The sequence below is a fragment of the Aythya ferina genome (genome assembly GCF_964211825.1).
Source record: "Aythya ferina genome assembly, chromosome: 24".
Classification (NCBI taxonomy): domain Eukaryota; kingdom Metazoa; phylum Chordata; class Aves; order Anseriformes; family Anatidae; genus Aythya; species Aythya ferina.
This window is the reverse complement of record NC_140322.1, coordinates 1,251,018-1,278,105: the sequence shown is the minus strand read 5'-3', so window position 1 is coordinate 1,278,105 and position 27,088 is coordinate 1,251,018. Positions and strand designations below refer to the sequence as shown.

General features: G+C 70.5%; 2 protein-coding genes across 2 annotated transcripts; both read right to left on the bottom strand.

Annotated features, from left to right (window-relative positions):
• Positions 1–179: 179 nt before the first annotated feature.
• PEF1 (penta-EF-hand domain containing 1) lies at positions 180–2,552 on the bottom strand. Its single transcript, XM_084496846.1, has 5 exons — positions 2,484–2,552; positions 1,776–1,854; positions 1,491–1,646; positions 1,218–1,361; positions 180–747 (listed from the first exon to the last, which is right to left on the bottom strand). The coding sequence occupies exons 1-5, from the start codon at positions 2,502–2,504 to the stop codon at positions 518–520; spliced, it is 630 nt and encodes a 209-aa protein (XP_084352972.1). The 5' UTR covers positions 2,505–2,552; the 3' UTR covers positions 180–517.
• Positions 2,553–3,831: 1,279 nt separating this feature from the next.
• Positions 3,832–26,928, bottom strand: COL16A1 (collagen type XVI alpha 1 chain). Its single transcript, XM_084497113.1, has 72 exons — positions 26,844–26,928; positions 23,235–23,347; positions 21,083–21,145; positions 20,849–20,966; positions 19,101–19,224; positions 18,730–19,005; positions 18,570–18,650; positions 18,224–18,358; positions 17,926–17,979; positions 17,466–17,501; positions 17,147–17,182; positions 16,948–16,974; positions 16,775–16,837; positions 16,612–16,653; positions 16,475–16,519; positions 16,332–16,367; positions 16,149–16,211; positions 16,003–16,047; positions 15,836–15,931; positions 15,707–15,745; positions 15,513–15,557; positions 15,248–15,283; positions 14,997–15,113; positions 14,879–14,914; positions 14,764–14,799; positions 14,551–14,643; positions 14,394–14,438; positions 14,243–14,278; positions 14,099–14,152; positions 13,902–14,018; positions 13,739–13,774; positions 13,522–13,629; positions 13,297–13,419; positions 13,145–13,198; positions 13,028–13,069; positions 12,865–12,900; positions 12,688–12,741; positions 12,385–12,453; positions 12,208–12,261; positions 12,099–12,125; positions 11,946–12,011; positions 11,799–11,852; positions 11,655–11,708; positions 11,489–11,542; positions 11,330–11,374; positions 11,118–11,234; positions 10,724–10,759; positions 10,501–10,581; positions 10,374–10,418; positions 9,973–10,017; positions 8,770–8,823; positions 8,585–8,638; positions 8,324–8,377; positions 8,141–8,185; positions 7,993–8,046; positions 7,801–7,836; positions 7,505–7,567; positions 7,313–7,384; positions 7,122–7,175; positions 6,993–7,037; positions 6,810–6,854; positions 6,621–6,674; positions 6,468–6,521; positions 6,301–6,351; positions 6,054–6,143; positions 5,936–5,971; positions 5,802–5,846; positions 5,508–5,696; positions 5,328–5,394; positions 5,028–5,204; positions 4,279–4,356; positions 3,832–4,194 (listed from the first exon to the last, which is right to left on the bottom strand). The coding sequence occupies exons 1-72, from the start codon at positions 26,846–26,848 to the stop codon at positions 3,992–3,994; spliced, it is 4,932 nt and encodes a 1,643-aa protein (XP_084353239.1). The 5' UTR covers positions 26,849–26,928; the 3' UTR covers positions 3,832–3,991.
• Between the last annotated feature and the right edge of the window lie 160 nt (positions 26,929–27,088).

Below are 27,088 nucleotides of genomic sequence, written 5' to 3'. Positions count from 1 at the left end.
GATTTTATGGAAGCGAAGGGAGGCGTCCCACAGCCCAGGCAGCCCCGCAGCTTTCCTCCTGCCCGGGGCTGATCCTGCCCCCCCAGCAGCAACACCGGGGCTGTGGGTACGGGACATCCATGGCCCCCCGGGGTTTTTTTGGGGGGGCCAGCACCCCACAAACAGCCCAGGCAGGAGAGCAGCGCGTGGGGTGCTTTATTCCAGAGCTGCACAACGAGGCTGGCACCGCTCCCCCGCTCGGCTTCCACGGGCAGAAAGAAATCAGGACACGTTGGCAAGAAGCTGGCCCTGGCTTCCTGCAGGATTTTGGGCCAGAAACGGGAAAATCCAGGTGGTCCCTAGAGGCATGGCACGGGCTGGCTCCTGGTTTGGCCGTCGCACCTCGTGGCACAGCCCCGGGGCAGCAGAACCGTGCGGTGGCACCGCAGGGACCGGCACCGGGAGGCACCAGCAGGGCTCTGGGGGTGGGGGGGGGGTCCTGGGGCAATTTGGGGGTGCAGCGAGGGGCCCTGGGGTGTCACAACATGCGGGTGACCACCATGGTGAGGAAGTCCTCGTAGCTGAGGCGGACGTTGCCCAGCAGCGCCGTGTCCTTCTCGCGGAAAGCCTCGGTGGTGCTCTGGAGCTGCATGCAGATGTGGATGAAGCGGTCGAGCTGGATGCTGGGGTCGGGCGACCTCGGGGCGTAGCGGGCCAGCAGCAGCTGGCTGAACTGGGGGCTGAGGTTGTAGCCCAGCTGGGAGAAGGCTGGGAGGGAGAAGCACTCGGGTTAAAACCCCCCAAAAAAGAAGGGTGACAGCCCCAGCTCGTGCACACCCATCCCCACCACACTCCAGGATCACCGTGGGAGGAAGGAACCCAATAAAAGCCCAAATTCCTGGGATGTTTCTCTCCCATTTAGCCACACACGCCCAAGGGCTCCTCCCAGCGCAGGGCGAGGCTTTGCCACAGCCCTTTGGGAGAACAACGGGGAGAAAGGGATTTCCTAAAGACTGGGGTTCGTAACACGGCTGGGCTGCAGCTCCTCGAATCCTCCCCGTGGGCAGCGCAGCTCCTCGGGTCCTCGCTCTGCAGCCCCGTGCAGGAGACACGGGGAGCTCGGGGACACCCAGGAGCTTGGGGACACCCAGAAGCTCGGGGACAGGCTGGAAAGCAGCAGCAGGCAGAGCAATAAACCCCACAGAGCCCATGGTCGGTGCCCCTCGTCCCTCGCCCACCTTGCTGCAGCTCGCTGAAGCTGATGGAGCCCGAGCGGTCGCGGTCGAACTGCTGGAAGAGGTTCCTCCACTGCTGGATGAAGCGCAGCAGGGCCGAGAAGCCGTACACATCGATGCGCCCGGAGCGGGTCCTGTCAAACGTGTCTGGAGAAGAGAAAAATAGAAAAAAAAATTAAAAAAAAAGGGTGGCGAGGAGCGGAGCGGGGCTGTGTGCTGGTGTTCCCAGTGCTCCCAGTTCTCCCAGTGCTCCCAGTTCTCCCGGTGGCTGCTCACTGATCATCAGCAGGCAGGTGTCGTCGTCGAAGGCCGTCCAGTTGGAGTTGAGCAGCGCCTGCTTCAGCTCCCGCACCGAGATGTGGCCGCTGCCGTCCGCGTCCACGGCCTGGAACCAGGCGAAGGCTTCGGGATCCACGCCCGGGGGGGCGCAGCCTGTTTTGGGGGGGGGTGACGGGGAGGGGGGGGGGGCACCGTCAGTGCGCACCGGGCTCCGGTTCTGCTCGGGTCCCGGTTGGATCTGGGGGTGCAGGGTAGGGGGGGGGTCCCTGTGGATGTACTCACCTGGGGGGGCGGCCCCGCCGGGGGGGTGCCCGTAGGGGGCTCCGGGCCCACCGGGGTATGGCCCAGCACCGGGACAGCCCTGGCGGGGGGGAACGGTATGGTCAGGGGGGTACCGGGACCCCCCCCAGGACCCCCTGGGCCCTCCCAGAGCCCCCTGAATCCCCCCAGCACCCCCAGGCCCCAGCCCCGGGACCCCCCAGGAACCCCCGGGACCCCCCGGTCCTTTCCGGGACCCCCAACCCCCAGCCCCGAGGCCCCCCCCCGGTCCTCCGGGGACCCCCGAATCCTCCCCCGGCTCCCCCAGGCTCCTGCCCCGGGACTCCCCTGGTCCCCCCGGGTCCCCTGAATCCCCCCGGGACCCCCCAGGAACCCCCGGGACCCCCCCGGTCCTCTCCAGGACCCCCGAATCCTTCCCGGGACCCCCAGTCCCCATCCCCAAGCCCCCCCCAGTCCTCCGGGGACCCCCGAATCCCCCCCAGGACCCTCCCGGTCCCCTCTGGGACCCCCAGACCCCTACCCCGGGACCCCCAGGACCTCCCCGGGACCCCCAAATCCCCCCAGGACCCCTCAAGGACCCCCAGACCCCAGCTCCGGGACCCCCCCCGGCCTCCCCCGGACCCCTCAGGGACCCCCAGGCCCAGGCCCAGGCCCAGGCCCAGGCCCCGGGGTCCCCGGGCCCTCCCCGGGACCCCCCGGTCCCGGCCCCACCTGTCCCGGAAACGCCGCCATGATTCCGCCACCGCCGCCGCCACCACTGACAGTGCCCCGCTTCCGCCTCCTGACGTCACGAGCGTCCCGCCCTCCCATTGGTTGCACCGCGCGGTTGAGCCCCGCCAGGTCCCGCCCCCGCTCTGGGTGTGGGCGGGGACTCCTGGGGCTTAAAGCGGCGATGGTGATGGGGGGGGAGTGGGGCCCACCCGAAAGGGAGGTCGGGGTCGGGGTCGGGGTCGGGGTCGGGGTCGGGGTCGGGGTCGGGGTCGGGGTCGGGGTCGGGGTCGGGGTCGGGGTCGGGGTCGGGGTCCTCCCAGGGCCTACAGCAGCCTGGGGTCCCCACCGTACCTCCACGTCAGGCCCAGGATCATCATCACCACCATCACCATCATCATCGTCATCACCATCATCATCATCGCCATCATCATCATCATCATCATCATCATCGACATCCCCATCCCCACCAGAATCCTCACCATCATCATCATCACCACCACCAACACCCCGATCAACAGCCCATCATCATCATCGCCATCGTCCTCATCATCACCACCACCATCATCATCATCATCCCCATCATCATCATCGATATCATTGACACCCCCATCATCATCATCACCACCATCATCATCATCACCACCACCAACACCCCAATCAACAGCCCATCATCATCACCACCATCATCATCATCATCGTCACCATCACCATCATCACCACCACCCTCCAGATCATCAACAGCCCCCCCACCATCATCATCATCACCCCTCTCATCCCCATCCCCACCACCATCCCCACCATGCCATCATCATCATCACCACCACCACCATCAGCATCTCCATCATTGACATCGTCATCATCACCACCACCATCACCACCATCATCATCACCATCGCCTCCATCATTGACATTATCATCATGACCATCATCATCATCGTCACCCCACCCACCACCCCCATCACCACCACCATCATTGACATCCCCAACACCACCGCCATCCCCATCGTCATCACCATCATCACCATCATCATCGTCACCGCCATCCCCATCACCACCACCACCCCCATCACTGTCCTCATCACCATCATCACCATCACCCCCATCATCATCCCCATCACCACCACCATCACCATCATCACCACCCCACCCACCATCCCCATCGCCATCACCACCATCATCATCATCACCATCATCACCACCACCATCAGGATGGGAGCAGGGCTCTGGCCTCAGCCCCATGCACAGGGACAGGGACAGGGATGGGGACATGGGGACAAGGACATGGATGGGGACATGGGGACATGGGGCCACGGGGCCACAGCAGACACACCACGAGAGGAGCCACGCGTGGGGCAGCACTCGGCTGTATTTCATCGGGGCAGGATCCACCCGCCCCACAGCCACCCCCCCGCACCCCCTGAGCCCCCCGAGCCCCCCGGGGAGCGCCGCAGCCCCCTGGAAAACGGGGGCAAGAATAAATCCAGCAGCGGGCGGCACCCGGCGCCGGCTCAACCGAAGGGCCCCTTGGCGTTTTTGGGTTGGAAAAGGGGCTGCTCCACGGGCAGGGCGCCCATGCACTCGGCCGGGCTGCAGTGCCCGGTTTTGCCCGGGGGTCCCGTGGCCCCCGGGGGGCCGGGGATACCGGGGATGCCCTGCTGGCCCACGGGGCCCGGTGGCCCCATCTTCCCGTAGCCCGGTGGTCCCTGGGGGCCTGCGAGGGGAAAAAAGAGGGGGAGGAAGGTGGCACGGGGCAGGCGGTGCCCAGCAGGAGGGTGGGGGCGGGTGGGGGGCTCACCTGGGGGTCCCGGGGGGCCGCTGTCCCCCATCATCCCCACGCCTTTCTCCCCTTTCTCTCCTTTGGCGCCCGGTTCTCCTGGGGGAGAGGGGAGGAGGGTGAGACCCCGGCACGGGGGGTGTTTGGGGACACCCCAGTGCCTGGGGTCACCCCGGTGCTCAGGGACACCCCGGAGTCTGGGGACACCCTGATGCTTGGGGACATTCTGATGCCTGGGGACACCCCGGTTCTTGGGGACACCCCGGTGCTCAGGGACACCCTGGTGCATGGGGACACCCTAGAGCCTGGGGACACCCCAGTGCTTGGGGACATCCCGGTGCATGGGGACACCCTAGAGCCTGGGGACACCCCAGTGCTTGGGGACAACCCAGAGTCTGGGGACACCCTGGTGCTCAGGGACACCCCAGCTCTTGGGGACACCCCAGTGCTCGGGGACACCTCAGCGCCTGGGGACACCCCGGTGCTCAGGGACGCCCCAGTCCTTGGGGACAACCCAGAGTCTGGGGACACCCAAGAGCCTGGGGACACCCCACTGCCTGGGGACACCTTGGTGCTCAGGGACACCCTGGTTTTTGGGGACAACCCGGAGTCTGGGGACACCCCAGTGCTTGGGGACACCCTAGAGCCTGGGGACACCCCACTGCTTAGGGCCACCCCAGTTTTGGGGCCACCCCAGTTTTGGGGCCACCCCAGGTTTTGGGGCCACCCCAGTTTTTGGGGACTTTGGGGACACCGCGGGCGCCACCTACCCCTCATGCCCGGCACTCCCTGCCGCCCCTCTCTGCCGATTTGCCCCGGCAGCCCCGGGGAACCGGGGGGTCCCGGCCGGCCGGGGAGCCCGTCCTTGCCCGGGGGTCCCGGTCTGCCCGGGGCCGCCACCATCTCCACGGGGAAATGCAGCCGGGAGGTGTAGTACGCCATGCGCTCTGCGGGGACACGCGCCTCAGCGGGGATCGGGGGGGGCCACGAGGGAGGGGGAAAAATGGGGGTCCTGGGGGGGTCCTCACCCCCCCCAAAAAAACCCCCCGTTACCGTCGAAACCCCGTTACCGTCAAACATTTTGCTCATCTCCTGCTGGATGAACCTCTTGATCTCGTCGTAATTCACCACGTCCCCCTGGGGGGGGGGGACACACACACAAACGGGATGGGTCGCGGCCACCGAGCCCCCAGCTCTGCGCCCCCCCACCCCCCAAAAAAAAAACAAAAAAACAAAAAAACCCCACTTACCATCATCCCCGGGGGTCCCGGCAGCCCGGGGCTGCCCGCGGGTCCCGGGGAGCCGGGGGGGCCCCTCTCCCCGGCGGGACCCCGCAGCCCCACGGGCCCCATGGAGCCGCTTTTCCCCGGCCCCCCCGGGGCGCCGGCTCTGCCCTTCTCCCCGGGGTACCCTCGCTCTCCGGGGGATCCGGCTTCACCCTGCGGGGACGGGGGTCAACGGGAGCCCCCCCCCCCGGACCCCATAACGGGGGTCTCGGGGGGTCTCGGGGTGACGGCAGCATCGCAGCCGGGCTCTGCCCTCACCTTCTGGCCGGCGGGTCCCGCGGTGCCGGGTTTTCCCGGGGGGCCCTGGGGGGGGGGACACAGAGGGGAGGGGGGTGGCAGGGCTGTCCCGGGGGTCCCCTGGGCCGCGCAGCCCCTCTCCTCTCCTCTCCTACCTCTTTACCGCTGGGTCCGTCCGGCCCCGGTTCCCCCTGCGGGAATGGGATTGGGGAGGTGTGAGATGGGCCCTGTAAGGTCCCCCCCCCCCCTATTTTATGTCCCCCCCCCCCTCACCGGTGGGCCGGGGTGTCCTGGTGGTCCCGGTTGTCCCGGCATCCCCGGTAGCCCTCGGTCCCCCGCCGAGCCGCGCTCGCCCTTCAGCCCCTACGGGATGGAGCAGGGTGTGTGGGGAGGGGGCAGCAGGGGATGGGGACGGCCACCGCCGTGGGGGGGGGGGGACACAGCCACCACGTCCCCCGGCCCCATCCCGTGCCCCCCAGCCCCCTGTGGGGTCACCGCGGGGCACCCCATGGGTACTCACCACTCCGGCGAGGCCAGCGGGACCCGGCTGCCCCGGGCTGCCAGGGGGTCCCTGGGGACACAGAGCGGGGTTTCAGCCTGGGGTGAAGCCCCCCCACCCCGGGGACGGGGCCCCATAGCCCCCCCCCACACCGTCCCAGTGCTCCCAGTTGGGTCGGAGCCACTTACGATGAGCCCCGGGGGTCCCTGCCGGCCTTGGGGTCCCATAGGGCCGGGGTCGCCCTGCGGAAAGCAGCGGGGGTGAACGGGGTGGGGGGGGGGCACGGGACCCATCCAGCGCTGGGTTCCCGTGTTCCCCCCCCCCCTCCCCAAATCCCTCACCTCGGCCCCCGGCCGTCCGGTGCTCCCCGGGGGGCCGGGTTTGCCGCAGTCACCCTGCAAGGACAAAGGGACAGCGGGGACAGGGTGGCACCGGGACGCCCCCCCCCCCCCAGCACCGGGGTCCCCGGGGCTGTCCCCATATTGGGGTCACCGCCACCCCATCGGGGACCCCCCCGTGCCAGCACCCACCTTGGGGCCGGGGAGTCCTGGGTGCCCCGGTTTGCCCTTAAAGCCCTGTGGGGGGAGAAGAGAGGAGAGGGGAGGATTTTGGGGTGGGGGTGCAGAGCCAATTGGGGGGGGGGGGGGACACCGGCACGGCTCACGGGGCACCCACCGGGCACCGGGAGGGGGACAGGGAAAGGCAGCACTCACCGGGGGGCCCATCATCCCGGGGGGGCCGGGGGGGCCGGGGTCACCCTAGGGAGAAAAAGACATTGGGGATGTCCCCGGGGGGGGGCGCAGGGGGGGTCCCCCAGGACCCTACAGAGCCCAGCACCTCACCCGCGGCCCCGGTTTGCCGTCCTTGCCGTCCAGTCCCTCCAAGCCAGCGGGGCCCTGCGGGGACAAGGGGGGGGGCTCGGAGGGGGGCCGTGACCCCCAGCACCTCTTTTTGGGGTGGGGGGGTCCCCAGAGAGCAGCAGCAGGGAGGGGAGCGCTGCGATGCCCCCAGGGTGGGCACGGGGAGCCCTTACCTGGATGCCCGGGGGGCCGGGGGGGCCGGGGGGGCCCGGCATGCCCGTGGGTCCACGCATGCCCTCGCTGCCCTGCGGGGACCACGGTGGCGGGGGGGGGTCAGGGTCAAGGTCAGGGTCAGGGTCAGGGTCAGGGGTGACCCGAGGTGACCCCGCGGTGTCACCGCCGCCCCCCCCCCCCCCCGCGCTCACCTTTTCGGCCGCAGGTCCCGGGGGTCCGGCGGGGCCGACCTTCCCCGGGAAGCCGGGGGGGCCCTGAGGAGAGGAGCCGTGGTCATATGGGGTGGATAAACCCCCCCCCTCGTGCCCCCCTCCCACCCCAAACCCGTTCCATCGGGGTTGCCCCCCTGCGCCCCATCCCGCGGCACTGCCCCCTGGACCCCTCCCCAGCTCGCCCCCCGACCCCATGGGGGCACCGACGGCCCCAGCACGGGGTCTTGGGGTCACCCCACTCTGCGCCCCCCCCCAGCCCTATAGGACGGACTTACGGGTGGCCCCGGGAAGCCGGGCTGGCCCTGGAAACCCTATGGAGAGAGGGGGGCTGAGCGCGTCCTGCCCCACAAACGGGGGTCCCGGGCACCCCGGGGGGAGCCGGGGACGAGGCTGGGGGGGGGACGGGGTTGTAGGGTCGGGGTTGTAGGGTCGGGGTTGTGGGGATGGGGTCCCTGGGGGACACTCACCTGGTCGCCCTTCTCGCCGGAGCTGCCCGGGAGCCCCCGCTCGCCCCTCGGTCCCTGCGGGAGAGCCGGGGACGTGAGCGCCATAGCCAAAATTTGGGGGGTCCCCAGGGCCAAAATTGTGCCCCCCCCCACACATCCCCGCACCTACCGCTGGCCCTACAGCACCGGGGAGGCCGTCCAAGCCGGGGGGGCCCTGGAAAAAAAAGAGGGGAGGGCTCAGAGGGGGGGGGGGTGGCTGCAGGGACCCCAACCCCGTGCCCGCGGAGAGGGGGGCACCCGGGGGAGCCCCCGGCCCCGCTGCCCCGTGCTGGGGGGCACAGCCCCCACTCACCGGTTCCCCTTTCTCCCCGGGGGGGCCCACGTAGCCTCGCTCGCCTTTGATGCCCTGGGGGGGGGGAAGGAAATGGGGGTCCCGTGTGGGACGAGGGGGGATATGGGGTCCGCATGGGGTATGGGGGGGCACGGGGGGATAGAGGGGGGATGGGGGGACATGGGGGGGCATGGGGGGGCAGAGGGGACATTGGGGGGGCAGAGGGGACATGGGGGGGCAGAGGGGACACAGGGGGGGGTGGTGGGGGGCTGCAGTACTCACGGGCAGGCCGGGGGGGCCCGTGGCACCGGGGTATCCGGGCTGCCCTGGAGGTCCCTGTGGGGGGAGGATGGAGCTGAGCCGCCTGCGACCCCCCCAGGCGGGCACCCAGAGCCCGCAGGGTGTACCCTGCCCCCCCCAGACCCCCCCCCACCCCACCACCCCCACCCCAGGGTGCCCCCACTCACCGGCTCCCCTTTGGCTCCGGCCAGCCCTGCGGGGCCGCGCTCCCCCTGGAGACCCTTGGAGGGGAAGAGGAGAGGTTCTGGGGGGGGGGGCTCTCCCATGGACCCTGCCTGGAGCCCCCCCGGGGGCTGCGACCTGCCCCCTGCACACACCCCAGGCACCCCCCCTACTGCTGCGCCCCCCAACCCTGTGCCAGGACCCCCGGGGGCTCCAAAGAGCCCTGCAGGGGGGGGGGGCTGCACATGGGTGCCCCCCTACCAGCACCCACCAGTGCCCAGGGCACCTTCAGCCCACGGGGGGGCACCCGCTGCCCCCCCGTCCTCCCGGGGCACACAAGACACGGGTGACACGGTGACACAGGTGACACGGTGACACGGGTGACAGCCAGGAGCCCCCAGGCTCGGTGGCGCACCGGGGGGGGGGGGTTAGTGGGGGGGTTACGTGGTGCCGAGGTGCTGGAGGCTGGACAGGACAGGCTGACACCGCAGAGAGACCACCACAGAGAGACCCCCCCCCCGGCCGGACGGAGCTGTTACGGTGACATTTAGGGTGGGGGGGGGGGGGGAGGCGAGGGGACAGCAGCAGGACAGGATCCGCACGGAGCCACCACCACGGGACAGCCGCTGGCCCCCCCCCCGCTGCCACCGGGAGGAAGGGTGAGGATGAGGATGGAGATGATGGAGATGATGAAGATGATGGAGATGGACGGAGGCTGCTCCTGGGGGAGTCAGGCACCGGGGAGGGGGGGCGTGAGGAGGAGCCCCCCGTGCCCCCAGGAGGGTTGGGGGCAACATTAGGGTGCCTGGAGGGGGGGGGGGGGCACCCAGCCCTCCTGGGGGGGCTGTGCCGTGCCGGGGCACACCGGGACACCCGGCACACCCAGCCCCGTGCCGGGGAGGGATCCGGCACCGGGGGGGGGGGGGGGCTCAGGTTGCCAAATCCGGGGTGCCCCTTCCTGAGCCTGAGCCCACCGGGAGCCCCCCCCGGATGGAGATGGGAAGCAAGGGGATGGAGATGTGGTGAAATGAGGGGGGGGGTGAAATGAGAAAAGCTGGGGGAGGCTGCTCCCGGGGGGTCGCTGCCCGGTGCCGTGGGGTGTTTGGGGATTTGGGGGGGGGGGACACACACGGACACGGGGGGGGGGCACAGCCAAAAACCAAGCGGCAGCGACAGACGGCACAGAGCGGGGCCGTGCTGGTCCTTACGGGCAGTCCGGGTGCGCCCTGCGTTCCAGGGAAGCCTGGGGGGCCCTGAGGGGAGAAACAGGGACGTCACGGCCCCGAAACGTCCCCCCCCCCCGCCCCGAGGACGAGGCTGAGCCCTTGGGGTGCCGCGGAGCACCCCCCGCTGGGGGCCACCTCGACCCCATCCGGACGGGGTTCCTGCTCCGTGCCGGGGCCGGCAGCGCCCTCGTCTCCATCTCCAGCCCCACGGGGGGGGGCGGCTGCGACGCTCCTCGGCCTCTGCCCATCACCGGGGCCTCGTGGCGGGGCGCTGGGACCCCCTGGGGGGTCGACAGCAGAAGCTCCGAGCCCCCCCCCCCCGGCGCTGCGACGCGGTGCTGGCACAACCCAGCACCCCCCCAAGCCCCGGCGCGGGTACTTACGATGGGGCCCGGTGGCCCTGGGGGTCCCCGAAGTCCCGGTGGGCCCTGGGGAGGGACGGGAGCCGTCAGATGGCACCACGGGGGGGGGGACACCCATGGCCTCCAGCAGCACGGGGGGGGCACCCACCTGCTCGCCTCTCTCTCCGGGGATGCCCGGGGCACCGGGGAGCCCGGGGTCTCCTGCGCAATCGGGGTCGGGGCTGTCGCCCTGCGGGGAGCGGCACGGGGTCAGCAGCGGGGATGGATGTGTGTCCCCCCCCCACCCCCCCACACACCCCACAACCCACGGCACGGCCCCGCCAAGCCCCGCCAAGCACCCCAAAAGGCCTTCGGTGCCAGGGGTCACTCACCCGAGCCTCCTCAGCCCTCGGGAACTGGGCAAAGCACTGGAAAAAAACCCAAAGTCACCCGGGGGCCGCCCCGCGCCACGGAGAGCCCCGGGGGCGCAGCGCCGCACCCTGCGTGCGGCTCGGGATGAGGCTGTGCCCCCCCCCCGACCCCCCAGGGACCCCCATCCTGGATGGGATGAAGGCACAAGCGTGCCCAGAGCGTGCCCAAAGTGTTCCCTGAGCGTGCCCACGGGGTGCCCCGAGCGTGCCCAGCCCTGCGTGCGCCCGCTGCTGTGCACCGCCGCGCCAGAAGCCGATGCCCTCGGGAGCACCCCCGCTGTTTGCCCCCCCCCCTCCCGGGACCACCACCACTTCCAGGGGGCTTCCAGGAGCCCGGAGGTGGGCGAATACTCACCCGAGCACAGCCCTCGCTGCCGGGGGCGCCCGGCATGCCCCGGTCCCCCTTCTCCCCCTTGACGCCGCCGGGCGCTTCCAAGGCCGCCTGCAGCTGGGCGCAGTCCCCGCAGATGTTCTGGGGGGAGATGGGGGGGGTCAGCGGCACCCCAAGGGGCTCAGGGGTCCCCAAACGGGGGGTGGGCATCACCCGGAGACCCCCAGGGCACTCACCTTCAGCACCTCGATGTTCCTCTCGGCCATCACAGCCAACGGCCCCTGCAAGGGACGCGGGAAGAGAGGGGACGGGAGGGGACGGGAGGGGATAGGGGGTGCCCCCCGCTCCCCAGAGGGTGCAGGGTGGGGGGGCCACGGGGCACAGCCCCCACCTACCAGGTCTCCAGCCGGTCCTGGCAGCCCCGGCAAGCCGTTGTGTCCTGGGACCCCCTAGAGCCAAGGAGAGAGTTTGGGCACCCGCCCCCATCACCAAAAAGCGGGGCAGGACCCGACCCCCCCCCCCCGCCCCGTGCACGCTGCTGCTCCAAATCCCGTGGCTCACCTGGCGGCCGGGGGCACCGGGAGGGCCGGGGGGGCCGGGGGCTCCGGGGGGACCCTGCAGCAACCCCAAAAAAGAAGCAGAGATGGGCGGTGAGGTGGTGGTGGGGCCGGTTGGGGGGGGGGGGGCTGCGGGGACGGCACCCACCTGGGGACCCGGCTGCGGCTGCCAGGACATCCCGGTCCAGAGCCCGGGGGCTCCCTGGGGGGGGTGGGAGAAAAAAAGGGAGGATGCTCGAGGGGGGGACACAAAGCCACGGGGATGGGGCTGGGGTTGGCACCCGCGGGCACTCACCGGCATCCCGGCGTGGTTGGGGTCCTGGCGAGGGCTGGGGGGGCAGGAGCACTCCCCGGGGTCCCCCTGCAGGAAAAGGAGGTGAGGGAAAAGGATGGGGGGGGGCAAAAATTGGGGGGGGGGCACCAAGTTCCCACCCCGGCACCCGCTCACCTTCTCGCCCTGGGTGCCCTTCTCTCCCTGCGAGGGGGAAAGGCACGGATGGATTTAGCAAGGGGTCCCCCGGCCCCCACCGTGTCCCCCCCCCAAGTCCCGTACCCACCGGCAGCCCGCTGGAGCCGGGCACCCCCGGGAGCCCCCGCTGCCCCTCGGGGCCCTGCGAGGAAGAGGAGCGTGAGGAAGGTCGGCCCTGGGCTCAGCTGGCACCAAGGGGCTGTGGGGGGGGGGGGATGGCAACGTGTGTGTGTCCCCCCCCCCCCCTCCATGGGGCAGGACCTACCGGTGGCCCGGTGACGCTGGGTCCTGGTGGCCCGGGGGGGCCCACGGCACCTTTGGGACCCGGAGATCCCTGTGGGGAAAGGAGAGCAGGAGCTGGGGGGGGGCACAGGGGGCTGGGGGGGTGCTGGGGGGGCACCAGCACCGTGCTCTGGGACATGAGGCAGGGTGGGGGGGGACGTGGCACCGCGCTGTGCCCCAGCACCACGGTGTGCCCGGGGGGGATGTGACCCCGGGACAGGCTTGTTGAGGGGGTGGCACAGCCCCCCCCCAACGAGGGGAGGGCTCGGGGGGGCGCCGCCTTTACCTTGGCTCCTTTCTCTGCTGCCATTCCTGGGGGGCCCTGCGCTCCGGGGGGTCCCTGGGGGCGGGAGGTGCCATTAGGTCTCCCCAGCGAGCAGCGGTGACAGCCCCGTCCCCGGGGCCACGCTGTCACCGTTTGCAATGTGGGGGGGGGTCACTGGGATCCCAGAGGGACACTTACGGGGGTCCCGGGTGGTCCGGTGCTGCCGGGCTCTCCCTGGGGGGGGGGGGAAAGAGAGAGGGAGAGGTGCCTGGCACGGCACCAAACGGCACCAAACGGCACCAAACGGCACCAAACGGCACCCCATGGCACCCCATGGCACCCCATGGCACCACACACCCACCTTTGGTCCCGGCTGGCCGATCCCCTGCTCTCCCGGCTCGCCCTACAGAGAACGGGGGGGGAGCAGTGAACGTCCCCGTGCGCCCCCCCCCCAACCCACCCCATGCACCCCACTCACCTGCAGCCCCTTGGGCCCGGCGGGACCTCGGATCCCCGGCAGCCCCGGCTTGCCCTACAACACAGCTCGGTCACCGCGGGGCTATGGGGTCACCGTGGGGCTGGGGGGGTCACCGCGGGGCTATGGGGTCACCGCGGGGTGGGGGCACTCACGGGTCTGCCAGGCTGGCCGGTGCCCGGGGTGCCGGGGTCCCCTTTGGCCCCGGGTCGTCCCGGGACGCCCCCCATACCCGAGAGCTGCCCCTGCAGCACGGGGCACGGCTCGCAGGAGTCTCCCTGAGGAGGAAAGAGCAGAAAAAAGGAGTTTGGGGCGGTGAGGGGATGGGGGGGGGGTAGGACAGGGTGTTGGGGTCGTCCCCACCTCTGTGGGGTCCTCACCTTCTCGCCTTTGGGGCCGGCCGGCCCCCTGATGCCCGGCTCCCCCGCCAGCCCCGGGAGCCCGTCCATGCCCGGTGCCCCCGGGTCCCCGGGGCTGCCCGCGGCCCCCTGGCAAAAAAGAGGGCACGGGGAGGGGGGGCGTCAGCATCCCCCCCACCCCACAGCCCCCTCCGCACCCCCGGTTTGCCACCGGGACCCCGTCTCCGTCCCCTCTCACCTTCTGCCCTTTCTGGCCGGCGTCTCCAGGTTTGCCCTGGGGAAACGAAGCCATCAGGGTCACGACGTCCCCGAGCACCCCAAATGTCCCCGGGCGCCCCAAATGCCCCCGGTCCCAAAACGGGGACCCCACGGGCACGGGGAAGGGGTGGGGGGGCACTCACCGCTCTGCCGGGGGGCCCGTCCTTGCCCCGCTGCCCCGGTGCTCCCGGCACAGCCAGCACCGTCCCTGCCCCTTCCAGCGCCTGCGGGGCCGGGGGGCACTGCCCGCAGGGCTCACCCTGTGGGGGGGGGACACAGCCGGGTCACCGCCTGCTTGGGGACCCCCAGGGACAGCGCGGGGACACTTCCCAGCTCTCACCTTCTCTCCTTTCAGTCCTTGCACTCCTGGCTCGCCCTTATCCCCTGGGAGCCCCTGCAAGGGCAGAGATGAGGCCGTGCAGCCCTGCGCCCCCATGAGCCCCCCCCCAGCTCCGTGCCGCCCCCCCCCCCAAAAAAAACTCACCGGGCTGCCTGCGGGACCCTCCTGGCCGCCGGCACCCTAAAAGATATTGGGGTCAGGATCCGGCCCCCTGGGGGTGCCCTCAGCCCCTGGGGGGGGGGCGCACGTCTCCCACCGGGGGGGGGTCCCCACGTCCCACGGGGGGGTCACCCACCTTCTCGCCCTTGATGCCAGCCAGCCCGGGGAGGATTGTGGCACCCTGCGGAGAGGTCACAGCTCCAGCACCCACGGACACGGGGTTCAGTGGGGCTGGGGGGGCTCTGGGGGGCTCTGGGGGGCTTTGGGGGGGGGTCTCAGCCCCGTGAACTCACCAGCAGCGGCGCCGGCTCGCCCTCGTGCCCCTTGGGGGGCTCCCGCAGCAGCGCGGCGAGGACGCGGGCGTCGCAGGACAGGCAGGAGTCCCCCTGCGAGGGGCGCGGAGACGGCACAATCGGGGGGGGCTCGGGGTCACCCGCTGAGCCCGGGGGGGCTGTCCCCACGCCGGGTGGGACAGCGGGACATGGGGACGGCGGGATGACACTCACCTTCTCCCCCTTCATGCCGTGGATGCCAGGGTCTCCCTGGGGAAAAGGATTGGGGTTGGGACGGGCTGGATGCTCCTCGGCACCACCCTGCCCCAAAGAGCCCCGCGCCACCTACCCTGTCCCCTTTGGGTCCTGCGGGGCCAGGCCTGTCCTGCGGGCAGGGAAATGAAGAGGAAGCTTTAGGGATGCGGAGAAGACCCCCCCACACGCCCCCCAACAACCCCCAGACTCACCGAGACCCCGTCCTTGCCGGGCAGCCCAGGCTCCCCCCGGGGTCCGGGTTCCCCCGGGAGCCCGACGGTGCCGAGCGTCCCCGCGGGGACCGTGGGGCACGGCTCACATGGCTCGCCCTGCCGAGAGGGGACGGTGAGGGACAGCCCCAGGCTGGCACCTCGGGGGGGTCCCCAAGGTCCCCAAGGAGCCCCCAGAAGCCCCCCAGCCCAGGGGGTGGGCACAGCCCCCCTCCGGGCCACCCTGCACCCACCTTGGCTCCTTTCGGCCCCAGAGCGCCGGGTGGCCCCTGTGGGATGAAGGCAGGGGTTGGGGCTGTGGGGTGGGCTCGCTGCAGCTCGGCCCATCCTAAACCCACTTTCCCCAAGCCCCTGGGGTTCTGTGGGGTCGGTCCCAGCCCCCAAAGCCCTTCCCGAGCCGGGCTGGGATCCCAGCCCCGCTCCGGCCAGGCAGCCCCGGCCCCGAGCCAGGAAACCCGGCTCTGACCCCGGCTTTGGCTCCGAGCGCTCGGTACTCACGGGTGTCCCAGGCGGGCCGCCGGGTCCAGGAGCTCCCGAGCTGCCCTGCAGCCAGAAACGGCAGAGCCTGAGCCTGGAGAGGTGGAAAACACGGCCCCAAAACCCCCCCCCAGCCCCCCCATCTCCCATCCGCTCCTCTCCAGCCCCATAAATCGGGGAGCGCAGCCAGCGCCCTCCGTACGCCCCCTCCTCACCTTTTCTCCCTTCGGACCTGGGGGGCCACCGGGGTCGCCCTGAACAGGACAGAGGATGGCATCAGCTCTGCTGTCACCCCCCGTCAGCCCCACGGGGCATCTCGCCCCCCCCATGGCACGGCCCCTTACCGGCTTCCCCGGAAAGCCGATCCCCGGTGAGCCCGGCTTGCCCGGTGGCCCCGGCTCTCCCGCCAGCCCCTCGGGTCCCACGAGGCCGGGGTCGCCCTAAAAACCAAGGATTTTCCGTGCCGGCGCTGCTCCTGGGTGCCCCGAGCCCTCCCAGTTCTCCCAGTTACCTTCTGGCCCTTGGGGCCCACCACGCAGATCTCTCCGGGCCGGCCCTGGTGGGGAAGGGAGCGGGGTGAGCGCCGTGCGTGGCACGGGGCAGGATGGTGCTGGACCCTCCTGCCCCACAGCCTGCCCCACAACCGGAGCTACTCACATCACGGCCCGGGCGGCCCGGCTTGCCCTGGAGTCCCCCGTCGCCCTTCTCACCCTTCTGGCCCTGGGGGACAGACGGGTGTCACCACTGCCACCTCCCAAACCCCTCGGGGACCCCGCTGGGCTCTGCAGGTCCCCAAACCCCGACAGCGAGGACCCAGCTCGTCCCCAGCGCCGTCCTCACCTTCTCCCCGTCGGCACCCACCGCCCCCGGCAGCCCCTGCGTGGTGGGACAGAGAGGGGGCAGCGTCAGAGGGACCCCGGGGACCCCCAGCCCTGCACAGGGTGCGTGCACAAAGCAAATTTGGGAGCCCCGGCATCACTCACCGCCTCTCCGCGCTGCCCCTTCTCGCCCTGCGGCCCCTCGGCGCACTGGGGGGAGAAGGGGAGGGTGGTGAGGGGGTGCTGGGACCCTGGGGGGGGTGCTGGGACCCTGGGGGCGGTGCTGAGGGTGGGGGTCTCACCTGCACGGGGCCGCTGGGGTCTGTGCGCACGCAGTCAGCGCCCTGCGGGAGGAGAGGAGGTGGCTCAGGGGGGGGGACGTGGCTCATTTATGCGGGGCAGGGGGGTCCCCACAGGCCAGAGCACCCCTGGGTGGGGTGGGGGGGGGCTGCTGGGGGCACTCACACGCTCGCCTTTCTCCCCTTTGGTGCCGTAGGAGCCGGGCAGGCCGCGCTCACCCTTCCCTCCCTGCAAGAGGAAGAGGATGGCGAGGTGTGACACCACTGTCCCCGTGTGTGCCCCCAGCTCAGGGGGGAGCCAGCTGGGGGTCCTGGAGCTGGGGGGGGGCACAAACCTACCTTGGGTCCTGGGGGACCGAGCGTGACCTGGGGAGAGAGCACGGGGGTGGCACAGAGCACCCGGCACCCCGGGGGGCGCACCGACCACCCTCCCTACATCCCCCTTCCTCCCATCGCCCTGTCCCCAAATGTCCCCAGATGTCCCCAAAACCCCCGGCAGGCAGTGCCCCCCGCTCCTGGTGCTGCCCAGGGCACTCACATTGGCCGGAGACGTCCGTGGCGAGCAGGGGGGGCACTGAAAGAGACGGACACGGTGCTGGCACCCCCTCCCCACACAAGCCCACGGCTGCTGCCCGCACACCCTCAACCCACGGGGCTCCCCCACTTCACCCAGGGCGAAGGGAAACCCGAGGAAATGTTTTTTTCAGCCTCCCCGGGGAGGAGAGGAGAGAGCCTGGCCTGGCACGGGCTCTCCCTGCGGCTTTGTGGCTTGACCACAGCTCCGCCGAGCCAAGGCGGCCGCTCCAGCGCGCTCCCGGCAGGGCTGGGGGCACCCCGGGGCTCCCCTCCCGCCTCACCTCCTCGCTGCGTGTCCCCGGCGGACCCCTGTAGCCCTGTGGGGAAGGAAAAAGGAGCAGGGGGTGAGAAGCCGAGCTGGGCAGGCTCCAGCTGCCCCCCTCTCTGACCCCCAGCCCGTGCCACGGGACCCGGCTGCGCCCCGGGGGTGCCCGGCAGGAGCCCGACGTGGGAGCAGGGGCGGCGTGGGCGCAGGGCACGGGGTGTGCTGGGGACGTTTCCCAGCTCTGCAGCAGCTCGGAGGGAACAAAGAGGCCCTGAGCTGCCGTTGGGCTCGCTCCAGCAGCGGCCGAGAGCAAGTGGGGCCTGAATTCCTGCTCGGGGGAGCAGACGGAGCCGCTTCCTGACGGCACCGCAGCCGCGGAAAGCGCCCGAGGGCGGCGGAGGAAGGGGGGAGAGGAGCAGGGGCCGAGCTGGGAGCGGGACCACGGGGCTGGGACCCCCTCGCCCACCTCCCCTCACCTTCTCCCCGTGATCTCCCTTCAGGCTGCTCCTTTCCTTGGCCCTCGCTGGCTCCTGCGGAGAGAGCAGAGCGCCCCAGGGTGGCGCCTCCCCGTGCGCCCCTAGGTTCCCCCACCCAGCGCACCCACGGGTGCCACCTCCCCGCCCCACATCCCTTGGGGGGGGGGTGCGGGCTGAGCCCCGGGCAGGCAGCCAGCAGCCTCCCCCCTCGCTCCCGGCAGCATCCCAGACAGTGGAAAAAGTGAGGCCGGGCTTTTCCAGGGGAGGAACCCGGCGTGGCTTCGTGCCGCGGCCTCACCGAGCCCAGCGGCTCCTCCAGGCAGAAGCAGCGCGTGTACACCCGGCCCTGCGGCTGCTGCGGCGACAGCTCGATCAGGTTGCTGCTCTGCATCAGCTCCGCCTGGCGCCGTGTCTTGGGCGCTTCGGGCTGGCACTGCAGGGAGAGAGAGAAAAAAGGGGTCAGGGGGGTGCCCGGAGCCCCAGCCCCGCTCGGGCACCCAGCGCCCTTCAAGTGGATGCGCCCCGCACCGTGCCCAGGGGTGCGGGGTGTGGAGTTTCCCTGCTCCGCTCCTCCACGGCCCCAAAAAGTGACCCTCAGGGGACAGCTGAGCTCGCCGTGCCTCAGTTTCCCCCTGGGCACTCACCCCGCTGGCCGAAATCTCGCAGCACCCCTCCTGCCGGGCCAGCTCGGCGTCGCAGTAGATGTGAGCCTGCTGGAGGTCGAACTGCAGCGGGAAGGGGCAGCGCGATGAGACCCAGACCCCACACCGGACCCCACACCCGCATCCCCACGGGGGTTCTCACCCGAATCGGGGTCCCACGGGCGGCATCCAAGCCCAGGAAGGCGTTGCCCTCCGGGGCCAGCGCTCGCCGCGGCGCCAGGGGCTTGGAGGAGATGGAGCCGCAGTCGAGGTGCAGGGAGACGGCGCGGCTCTGCACGGCCACCACCACCTTGTGCCAGCGCCCGTCGAACAGCGAGGAGACGGCCTTCCCCGCGAACACCGTGCTGACAAACGTGGTCCCCGGAGCCCTGGCTTGGAACTCCAGGCTCTTCTCGGGGCCGTGCACGGCCAGGGAGAGCTGGGCAGAGAGGGGACGCGGTGCTCGGGGGTGGTCGGTGGCGCCCGGAGGTCCCCTCGCCACCGTGCGCCCCCCCCGTGTCCCCAGGGTTGTACCTGGGGGTAGCCCTGGCGGTCGGTGACCTGGAAGAGGTACCAGTGCTCCCCGGTGCTGTTCTTCTTCAGCAGCAAGGTGAGGACGAGGCTGAATTCGGGGGGCAGCCCGCGGGGGAACACCTGCCTGCGGGGACAGGCGTCAGGGGGCACGGGGACACCGAGCCCGGGGGGGCAGCGTCAGCCCCGGAGCCCCCAGGGCACCGCCAGCACCAGGTCCCCAGCAGCCCCACGGGTGGCACCACGGAGAGAGACCCCCCCTGACCCCGCTGCCTGTGCTATGGGGACGGCTCCAGCCCCAAAACCAGGCCGGGGAGCGCAGCCCCGGGGCGGTGCGGGCTGGCCCGGGAGCTGTTTGTGTCTCCGACGGGACGCACGTGGGCTCGGGCTGCGAGAGGAGCCAGCGCTTGTGCAACAGGAGCTGAACACGAGACAAACGCCGGGGATGCTCCCCCCGCCCCGCCAGGCACAGGAGCTCGCCCCGGGCTCCCCCGGGAGCAGCAGCAGCATCCCCACGCAGCCCAGCCTGCCCCGGGGACCTTTGGCACCATGCAGCAGGGAGCAAGCCCCCGAGCCCAGGGGATGGAGGCTCCGTGGATGCAACGGGCACGAGGCAGTGCCCCCCTGCTCCCCCCGGCCATGCCCGTGCCAGCAGCTCGCTCCACCACTGGAAATCTTTGCTCCGGGCTCCGCTCTGCTCCCAGCCTCGGCTCCACCAGCGATTTTCCAAGCCACTGCCCTGGAGCAGCACCAAGGTGGCTGCGTGGGGTGGGCTGGACCCTCTGCGGGGCACGGGGCTGTCCTTGCCGGGCACCGAGGGGTGGGAGCGGGGCAGAGGGGCACCCATGGGTGCCTGGACAAGGCTCGCACCCTGCCTGCTGGGGCTATCCCTGCGCTGAGTGCTCCCAAAAACTGGCTCTGGGCTGCCACAAGCACCCGGCCAAGAGCAACACCAGCCCGGAGCATCGGCCATCTAAAAGCCATCTGAGGACTCAGCTGCCCATGTCAGGAGCCAGGGCTGGGTCTCCTCCTCCCCGCGGTGCCCCCTCACTCCGAGCCCCCTCGGGGACCCCCCCCCTACCAGCACAGCCTCGTGCCAGCCCCGGAGCAGCGCGGGGCCAGGCGTGCCGGGGGAGGCGGGCGTGCAAATCAGGCGTGCAAACCGCAGCCGCTTCCTGCAGGAGCCGCTTCCTGCGCTGCTCCCCGGGCCGTGGACGCTCTCCCACCCGCCACGCTGGCAGGGATGCTGCCAGCCCCGCGGGTTGGCACGGGGTGGGGGCGAGGGGGGAGAGAAGCAGAGCCTGGGGCACGGGTGGACAGGATGCGATGGAGACAGCGGAGCTGCAGGCTGGGCTCTGCACGGCTCCCCCAGCGCAGCCGGCAGCCCCTGCTCGGCGCTGCGCAGCCCTGTGAGCTCGTCTAGACCCCGGCCAGCTCCTGCCAAGTTGAGGAGAGCAAACACAGAGCATCCACAGCGCGGCGGTTGCGTAAGGGCTGGCCGCAGCCCACCGAGCTGCTTCAGCCCGTGATTTACTTTCGAGGAGAAAGGTGGCTCGGGCAGCCCAGTGCTGCACCCCCCCGGTTCCTCTGCAGCCCCCTGGGTGCTGCTGCATTTGCTGCCCACCCTCGCCCACGCAGCGCAGGGCTGCAGGGGCCAGGTCCTACATGTGGAGTGGTCGGGGTGAGCCTTGGGGGCAGCGGGTGGGAGCACCGTGGGCTGTGGGGGGACCCCGCGAGCTCCCCGCACTCACCGCGTGGGCTGCACCAGCGGCACCGCGCCCAGCCGCAGCACCGCTGGGCCCCGCAGGCCACGCACTTTCTTGATGGAGGAGATCTTCAGCAGGTCGAACCGCTTGATCAGGTTAAAACCTGCGGGCAGGGACCGGGGAGGAGGCGGTGAGAGGTGGTCAGGGTGCGGGTGCCGAGGCTGAGCCTCCCCGGGCAGGGCGCAGAGCCCATCCCGCAGTCGGGCCCCGTTTCCTTACCCGTTACGTTCTCATACTTGTCCCCGACCATGTCCTCGTCCCAGAGCTGCGGGCACAGCTCCCCTGCAAGGCAAACCGCCGGGTCACCAGTGTCCCCAGGGCCATGGGGAGGCTGTGCTCCAGGCCGGGTACACGGTGAGGATCTCACACCAGCCCCCGGCACCGCTCGCTGGCAGGCGCAGGGCAGCGCGGATCCAGCAGACGCCGCTCCCACGGCGGCTCCAGCGCCTCGCAAAGCACCCGCCAGGAGCAGAGCTGGATGTTTTGACCAGACGAACCCTGAGCTCAGCCCTGGCCCCGGCTGCTTCCCACAGCGAGCTCCCCAGGTGAAATGCTTTTCCCAGTCGCGGCGCGTTTCGCCTCAAAACAGCCCCGCGCCTGGGATCGGCATCAGGACAGCAGCCAGGCACCGCGGCCACCCACGGTGGGGAGACGGCGCCCAGAGCTGCCTGGTGGCCATCCCGTCCCGTCCCATCTCATCCTGCTGGCGTCCTCGGAGCTGGTGGCACGTGGGGACAGGCCAGGGGACGGCGAGGTGATGGCGAGGCACCGAGCAGCGCTGAGCAGGGCCCGCGGGGAACGGGGACAGCAGGAAACGTTGTGTCAGCCCCGACCACAGGGAAGCCAGCGCTGCTCAGCGCTTCCCTGATCTCTTGCTGCTCCGGCAGCAGGAATCCACCTCCGCTGGATGCTACCAGATGTTGGGAGGCATGAGACAGGGGAGGAAACAAGGGGGTATTGAACGAGGACTTTGTTGCGTCTCCGTGCGCGCACCGGCCCCGGAGCAGCCCCTGACCGTTCACCGCCCCCACCCCGAGGCCAGCTCCGGTCCCTTTGCCTCTGCCCGGGACCCGGCACCCCCACGGTGCCTCTCCTCGAGGCTGAGCACTCGCTCGTGCTGCTGGGACCAGCCCCACAGCACGCTTGGTGCCGGAGGCAGAGCTCCCTCGCGCTGAGATCATCGCGTTTGGGTCAGGGGGCAGCCGGCGAAACACGCCTCAGCCCGGGTGCTGTCTGCTTTGAAGCTGTCCCAGCCCTGACACTGCTTCCCCTCACCGGGAGGCCCTCGTTTCCCCGCACAGGTCCCTCGCACAGCCCCAGCCGGGCACCCCCTGCGCTGTGCCAGGACCTCGGCAGAGCGGCACGCGGCCGCCCACGCCGGCACGGCCGTGCCACGGGGGGCTGCGCAGGAGAAGCGTGCATTGCTCCCTGCTCTGACGTGGGGCCCCCTCCTGCTCCGTGGAACGGGGCCTCGGCCGTGAGCTCACAGCTCTGGCATGGAAACCACTGGGAAAGGCCGGACCCAGGCGCTCCGGCCGTGCCGATGGGGCTCGGCCACCCCGGGCACCCCGGCTGTGCCGAAGGGACCGCAGCCACCCGCACGGCCTGGGCCCTGTCGGGACGAGGCCCCGCTCCGCCCCCGCAAAAACTGATGCAACCACAGCCTCGCTGCCAGCAGCTCCTCCCCGCCATCCGCCTCGAACTCGCCCCAAGCCGCCCCACGCCGTGACCCACGCACGGCCGGGGACGGCTCAGCAGGGACCCTCGATGTCTTTGCTGTCACCCAGTCATCCCCACCGCCTAGGGACAGCCCCGAGCCCTCCGCTCCTGCTGTGCACCGTGGCCAAACCTTGCAGCAGGAGGCCAAACTCGACAGCTCCGTGCATCCTCGCCACTGCCCCGAGCAGCCCTCGCTGATCCCGCAGGCGCTGTCGGACGGAGCCGCCGTCCCGGCCAGCTGGCAGCGAGCGCCCCGCGGCCGGAGCGTGGCCAAACCCTCTCCTTCCATCACCCCTCGGCACAGCCCGCGGGGTGTTCCCGGTGCTGCGGGCGGGAACGGGGTGTCCCCGGGCTGGTTCCTCACAGCGGGGCTGGCTGGGCTCGCCCTGGCCCCGTGCCCGCCCGGGATGCCGAGCGAAACCCCGGAGCCTGCGCAGCCGGCGCGCGCGCAGGGAGCGGTGCACGCAGCCTGCCCTGCTGCCCAGAGAGAGGTGCCGGCACGTGGGGACCCGGCACGGTCACGGTGGTCCCCAGCCACCTCTGCCCCCCGATTCCTTGCCCTCCCATCCCTTTCCTCATCTCCCCAGGGGCCCAGGGACAGGCGGGATGGTTCCCGTGCAGACCCCGCACCCTCGCTCTCGGTGCCTCTTACCTTCTGCCTGTGTTGGCTCCTTCCCCTGGCAGGCACTGATGAGCCCCCCAAGCACAAGGGCCCAGAGCCCCCTCATGGTGCTCGGGGCAGCGTTTCGGGGCCAACACAGCTGCCTGGAAGCAGAGATGGGGCACAGTGAGACGGGCATGTGGGGGGCACCGGCTGAGCCCCAAGCCGTCCCATGCTGGGACGCTGCCAGCAAAGCCACCGATGTGGAGGAGGCTCTGAGCCACTCAGCCACGGCTCAGGCAGCTTTTGGGGACTTGACAAGCCCCAAGGCCCCAGCACTCAGGGGGTGCAACCCAACCTGTCAACCCCTGCATCCAAATTTACACCGAAACTGCAGAAACGCAGGGGCCGAGGCGCCCCAGAGCCCCTGGTGCCTCCTGCTCCGGACCCCCGGGCAGGTTTCGTTCCCTCCCATTTCACTCCCAGCCCCCTGGGGTGCCCCAAAACCCCTCAGGTCACCCCGACCTGGCCTCCCTCCTGCCTGCTTCCTGCCACGAGGCAAGGCAGGGCTGCAGGCAGCCGGCGCCGGGACGGACCGGAGACGCTCGGCTCCGCTCCCCGCTGCGCCCTCGGCACCGGGCTCGGCGGTGCAAGACCCCCGGCACCCCAGTTTTATTCCCCTGCACCCCGACTTTATTCCCCTGCACCCCGGCTTTATTCCCTGGCTTTATCCCCCTGCACCCCAACTTTATTCCCGTGCGCCCCAGCTTTACGGCCCGGCGTTATCCCCCTGCCCCCTTCCTTTATCCCCCTGCGCTCCAGCTTTACCCCCCGGCTCTACGCCCCCCTCTTTGCTCCCCCCGCGCCCCCCGACCCCTCGGGGCTCCCTCCGGGGAATTTCCTCGCCCGGTGCCCGGCGGAGCGGGACGCGCCCCCCCCTGCCCCCTGCAGCCCCCCGGGGCTCACCTGCGGGGCTCGGGGGGGGCGGCGGCGGGGGCGGCTCCGCGGCTCCCTCCGGCCCGGGGCGCTGGGAGCCGTGCCGTGCCGTGCCGTGCCGTGCCGAGCCGTGCCGAGCCGCCCTCACCGCCTTCCCCGCCTCCTGCCGGGGGGGGGGTCCGAGCCGCCCCCCAGCCGCTGCCCGCCCTCCTCTTCCCCTGCCCGGGGCGGGGGGACCCGAGCCGCCGCCCGCTTTCGCCTCCCCGCCCTCCTCCTCGCCCTCCTCCTCCTCCTCTTCCTCCTTTTCCGTCCCCCGTCGGGGCGCCTGGAACCGCCGCCCCCCAAATCCGGGGGGCTCGGCCCGGCCCCTGGCCCCCATCCCTGGGGAGCATCCCCTCGGCTGCACGGGGACACGAGGGCACGGGGGGACACCGGGGCACTGGGGGACACCAGGGCACAAGGGGGACACCAGGGCACAGAGGGAGATCGGGGCATAGTGGGGACACCAGGGCATGGGGGGACACCGGGACACGGGGGTCACTGGGGCACTGGGGGTCACCAGGGCACAGGGGGGACTCCGGTGCTGGCCCCGGTGGCAGCGGGTGCTGGCCAGAACAGTCAGTGGTGGGGGGTGAAGGGAGTCCTCCTGGGATGCTCCTGCACCCGTGGGACATCCCAGGTTCGTGCCAGACCCCACAGAGCTGGCAGAGCGTCCCCACTGCCTGGGGACCTGGGGACGAGGTGCCCAGGGCTGGAGCTCGGCTGGGCTCTGGGTTTGGGTCCCTGCGGCTGTCCGGGCTCCTTGTCCCCAGCAGCAGAGCTGATGGCTTTCCACTGCAGCCCCCCCAGGTAGGAAATGGGCTTGAAACAGGCAGAAAACGGGCAGGGAGCGGGCCCAGCCAGGGCAGCCACCGACCCACAAGGGTTGGGGTTTGGGGGCCGCAGAGCAGCCGTGGTTGTCCCCTGTGTCCCCCCTCTCCCCCGGCGCGGCGCGGTGCCGCCGTGCCCCTGCTCAGCCGCTCTCCTCCCAAATGATGATGAATCTATTTACACTGAAGCTTTACAAATGTGTGTTAGGGACGCATGCATCTCAATAAACGCGCTCTAATTAACAACTGATATTTATTCAGCCCACAGTAAATAAGCTGTCGCGGGCAAACCAAGCGAGCGCCGCGTCTGGGGCGCGCCTGGGCTCTGCCGTTTATCCCCGAGATGCAGGGATGGGGCGCTCGATTCGTCTGCGAGTCACCTACTGGAGTAATTAAGGCTAATTAAAGCAAGTGGCTATGAAACATAACGAAACTTTTATAATTCCTTTTTATTGGACAATTATTCACCCGGAGATCTTCGCCGTTCAAGGCCTGCCGGCAGTGCCAAACGCGGGGCGCGAGCAGGAGCAGGAGCAGGAGCAGGAGCAGGAGCAGGAGCAGGAGCAGGGTTTGTGAACCTTGTGGTGGGCACTGCGGGGTCTCGAGGGGCAGCCTCACCCCCTCCTCTCACCCCCTGGTGATGCCGGCACAGCCAGCAGCTCCCAGCACCCTCAAATTCAGCTGCGAGTTGCTTTGGGGCTGGCCACCATCCCTCGCACTGCTCCTCCCGTGCCTCAGTTTCCCCCTCCAGCAGGTTGTCCCCAGCCTGGTGGCACACAGGGACCCCGCTGACCCCAGTGCAGAGACCCCAGCCCAGTCTGGATCCTGATCCCCCAGCACTGGGTGCTGCTCAGGGCTGGTTTCTTGCCCAGCTCTGCCAAATTCTCCCCCGTGCCGATGGCCTGGAGCTCTGCAAAGGGGGTGAAGTTGCCTCCAGCCCGTGCTGGCAGCCCCTGGAGCAGCAACCCAAACTCCTCAGCACCGGGCCCCATCCTGGCCGTGCCCAGGGGGACGGGAACAGGCACGGGGAGCAAGGATGGGAAAAGACCGTGGGCCCCTGCCCCCCGGCCCGCCATGGAAAATGCCGAGGCAAGCTGAATTTCCAAGAAACAGCAGCGCCAGCGGCCAAGAAACCCGATCCGGAGACAGAGCCCTGCAATTTCCAAAAGCTTGAGACAATTTGCCTGGGATCGGGGCATCCCGCGGCTCGGCCTCGCTCCCGCAGCCCCGCACGGCGCAGGCAGGCCGGGCGCGGGAGGGAATTCCTGCGGCTCGGCGGGGATTCAGGCACCGCTCTGGGCAAAAAAAAAAACACCTAAATTCCAATTTTTGCCGGGAAGGAAGCGGCTCAGGGGGCTCCTTTCCAGGCTGGCAGCGAGCGGTTGCAGCAGCAGCACTAAAGCAGCAGCAGCTTTCCCCCTTTTTTTTGGTGGAAGCGCCGGGAAGGAGGCGCCGGGAAGCCAGGCGAGGAACTTTCCGTGCCGCCCGCCGAGTGTTTTCTCCATCGTTTCCGCCCCCCAAAACCGAGCGTTTTTTTGGCAGGGGGAGCGGCTCCGTGGAGCGCAGCGGCTCAGATGGAAGCTGCAGATGGAAAATGGCTCCGGCGCTCTCCAACCTGCTCTGCTCCCCCCCCCAAAACCCCCCCACAAGCACCCAGCTTTGGGCCCGCTGCCCCCAGCCTCTGGGCACCTCCCGGAGCCACAAACCCCCCTGCCCACCGCAGGATTTGGGGCTGGTGACCCCCCCCCTTGTGCATCCCTCACCCCATAGACGGCTGCCAGCACCACGAGCCCCCCCAGCCCCCTCTCCGTCCCCCCAGGATCCTGCGCCGCTGGGGCGGGCTCGGTTCCCTCACCGCATATGGCGTCTCCATGAGTAATAAAAGCTGCTAATTGCCACCAGATGCCCCAGGAAACCCTGACGCTGCTTCTTGCGGCGGGCTGGGGAGGGAAAGAAGGGAGCGGGGGCCGGCCCTGGGTCCCGTCCCCCCCCCCCCCGAAGCACGGGACGGGTTGGAGGCAGAGAAGGCTCCCAAGGAACGGGCGGCTGCTATTCTTAGCAAAAGGAGCGCTGGCCAAGAGAGCAGAGAGCAGCACCAAG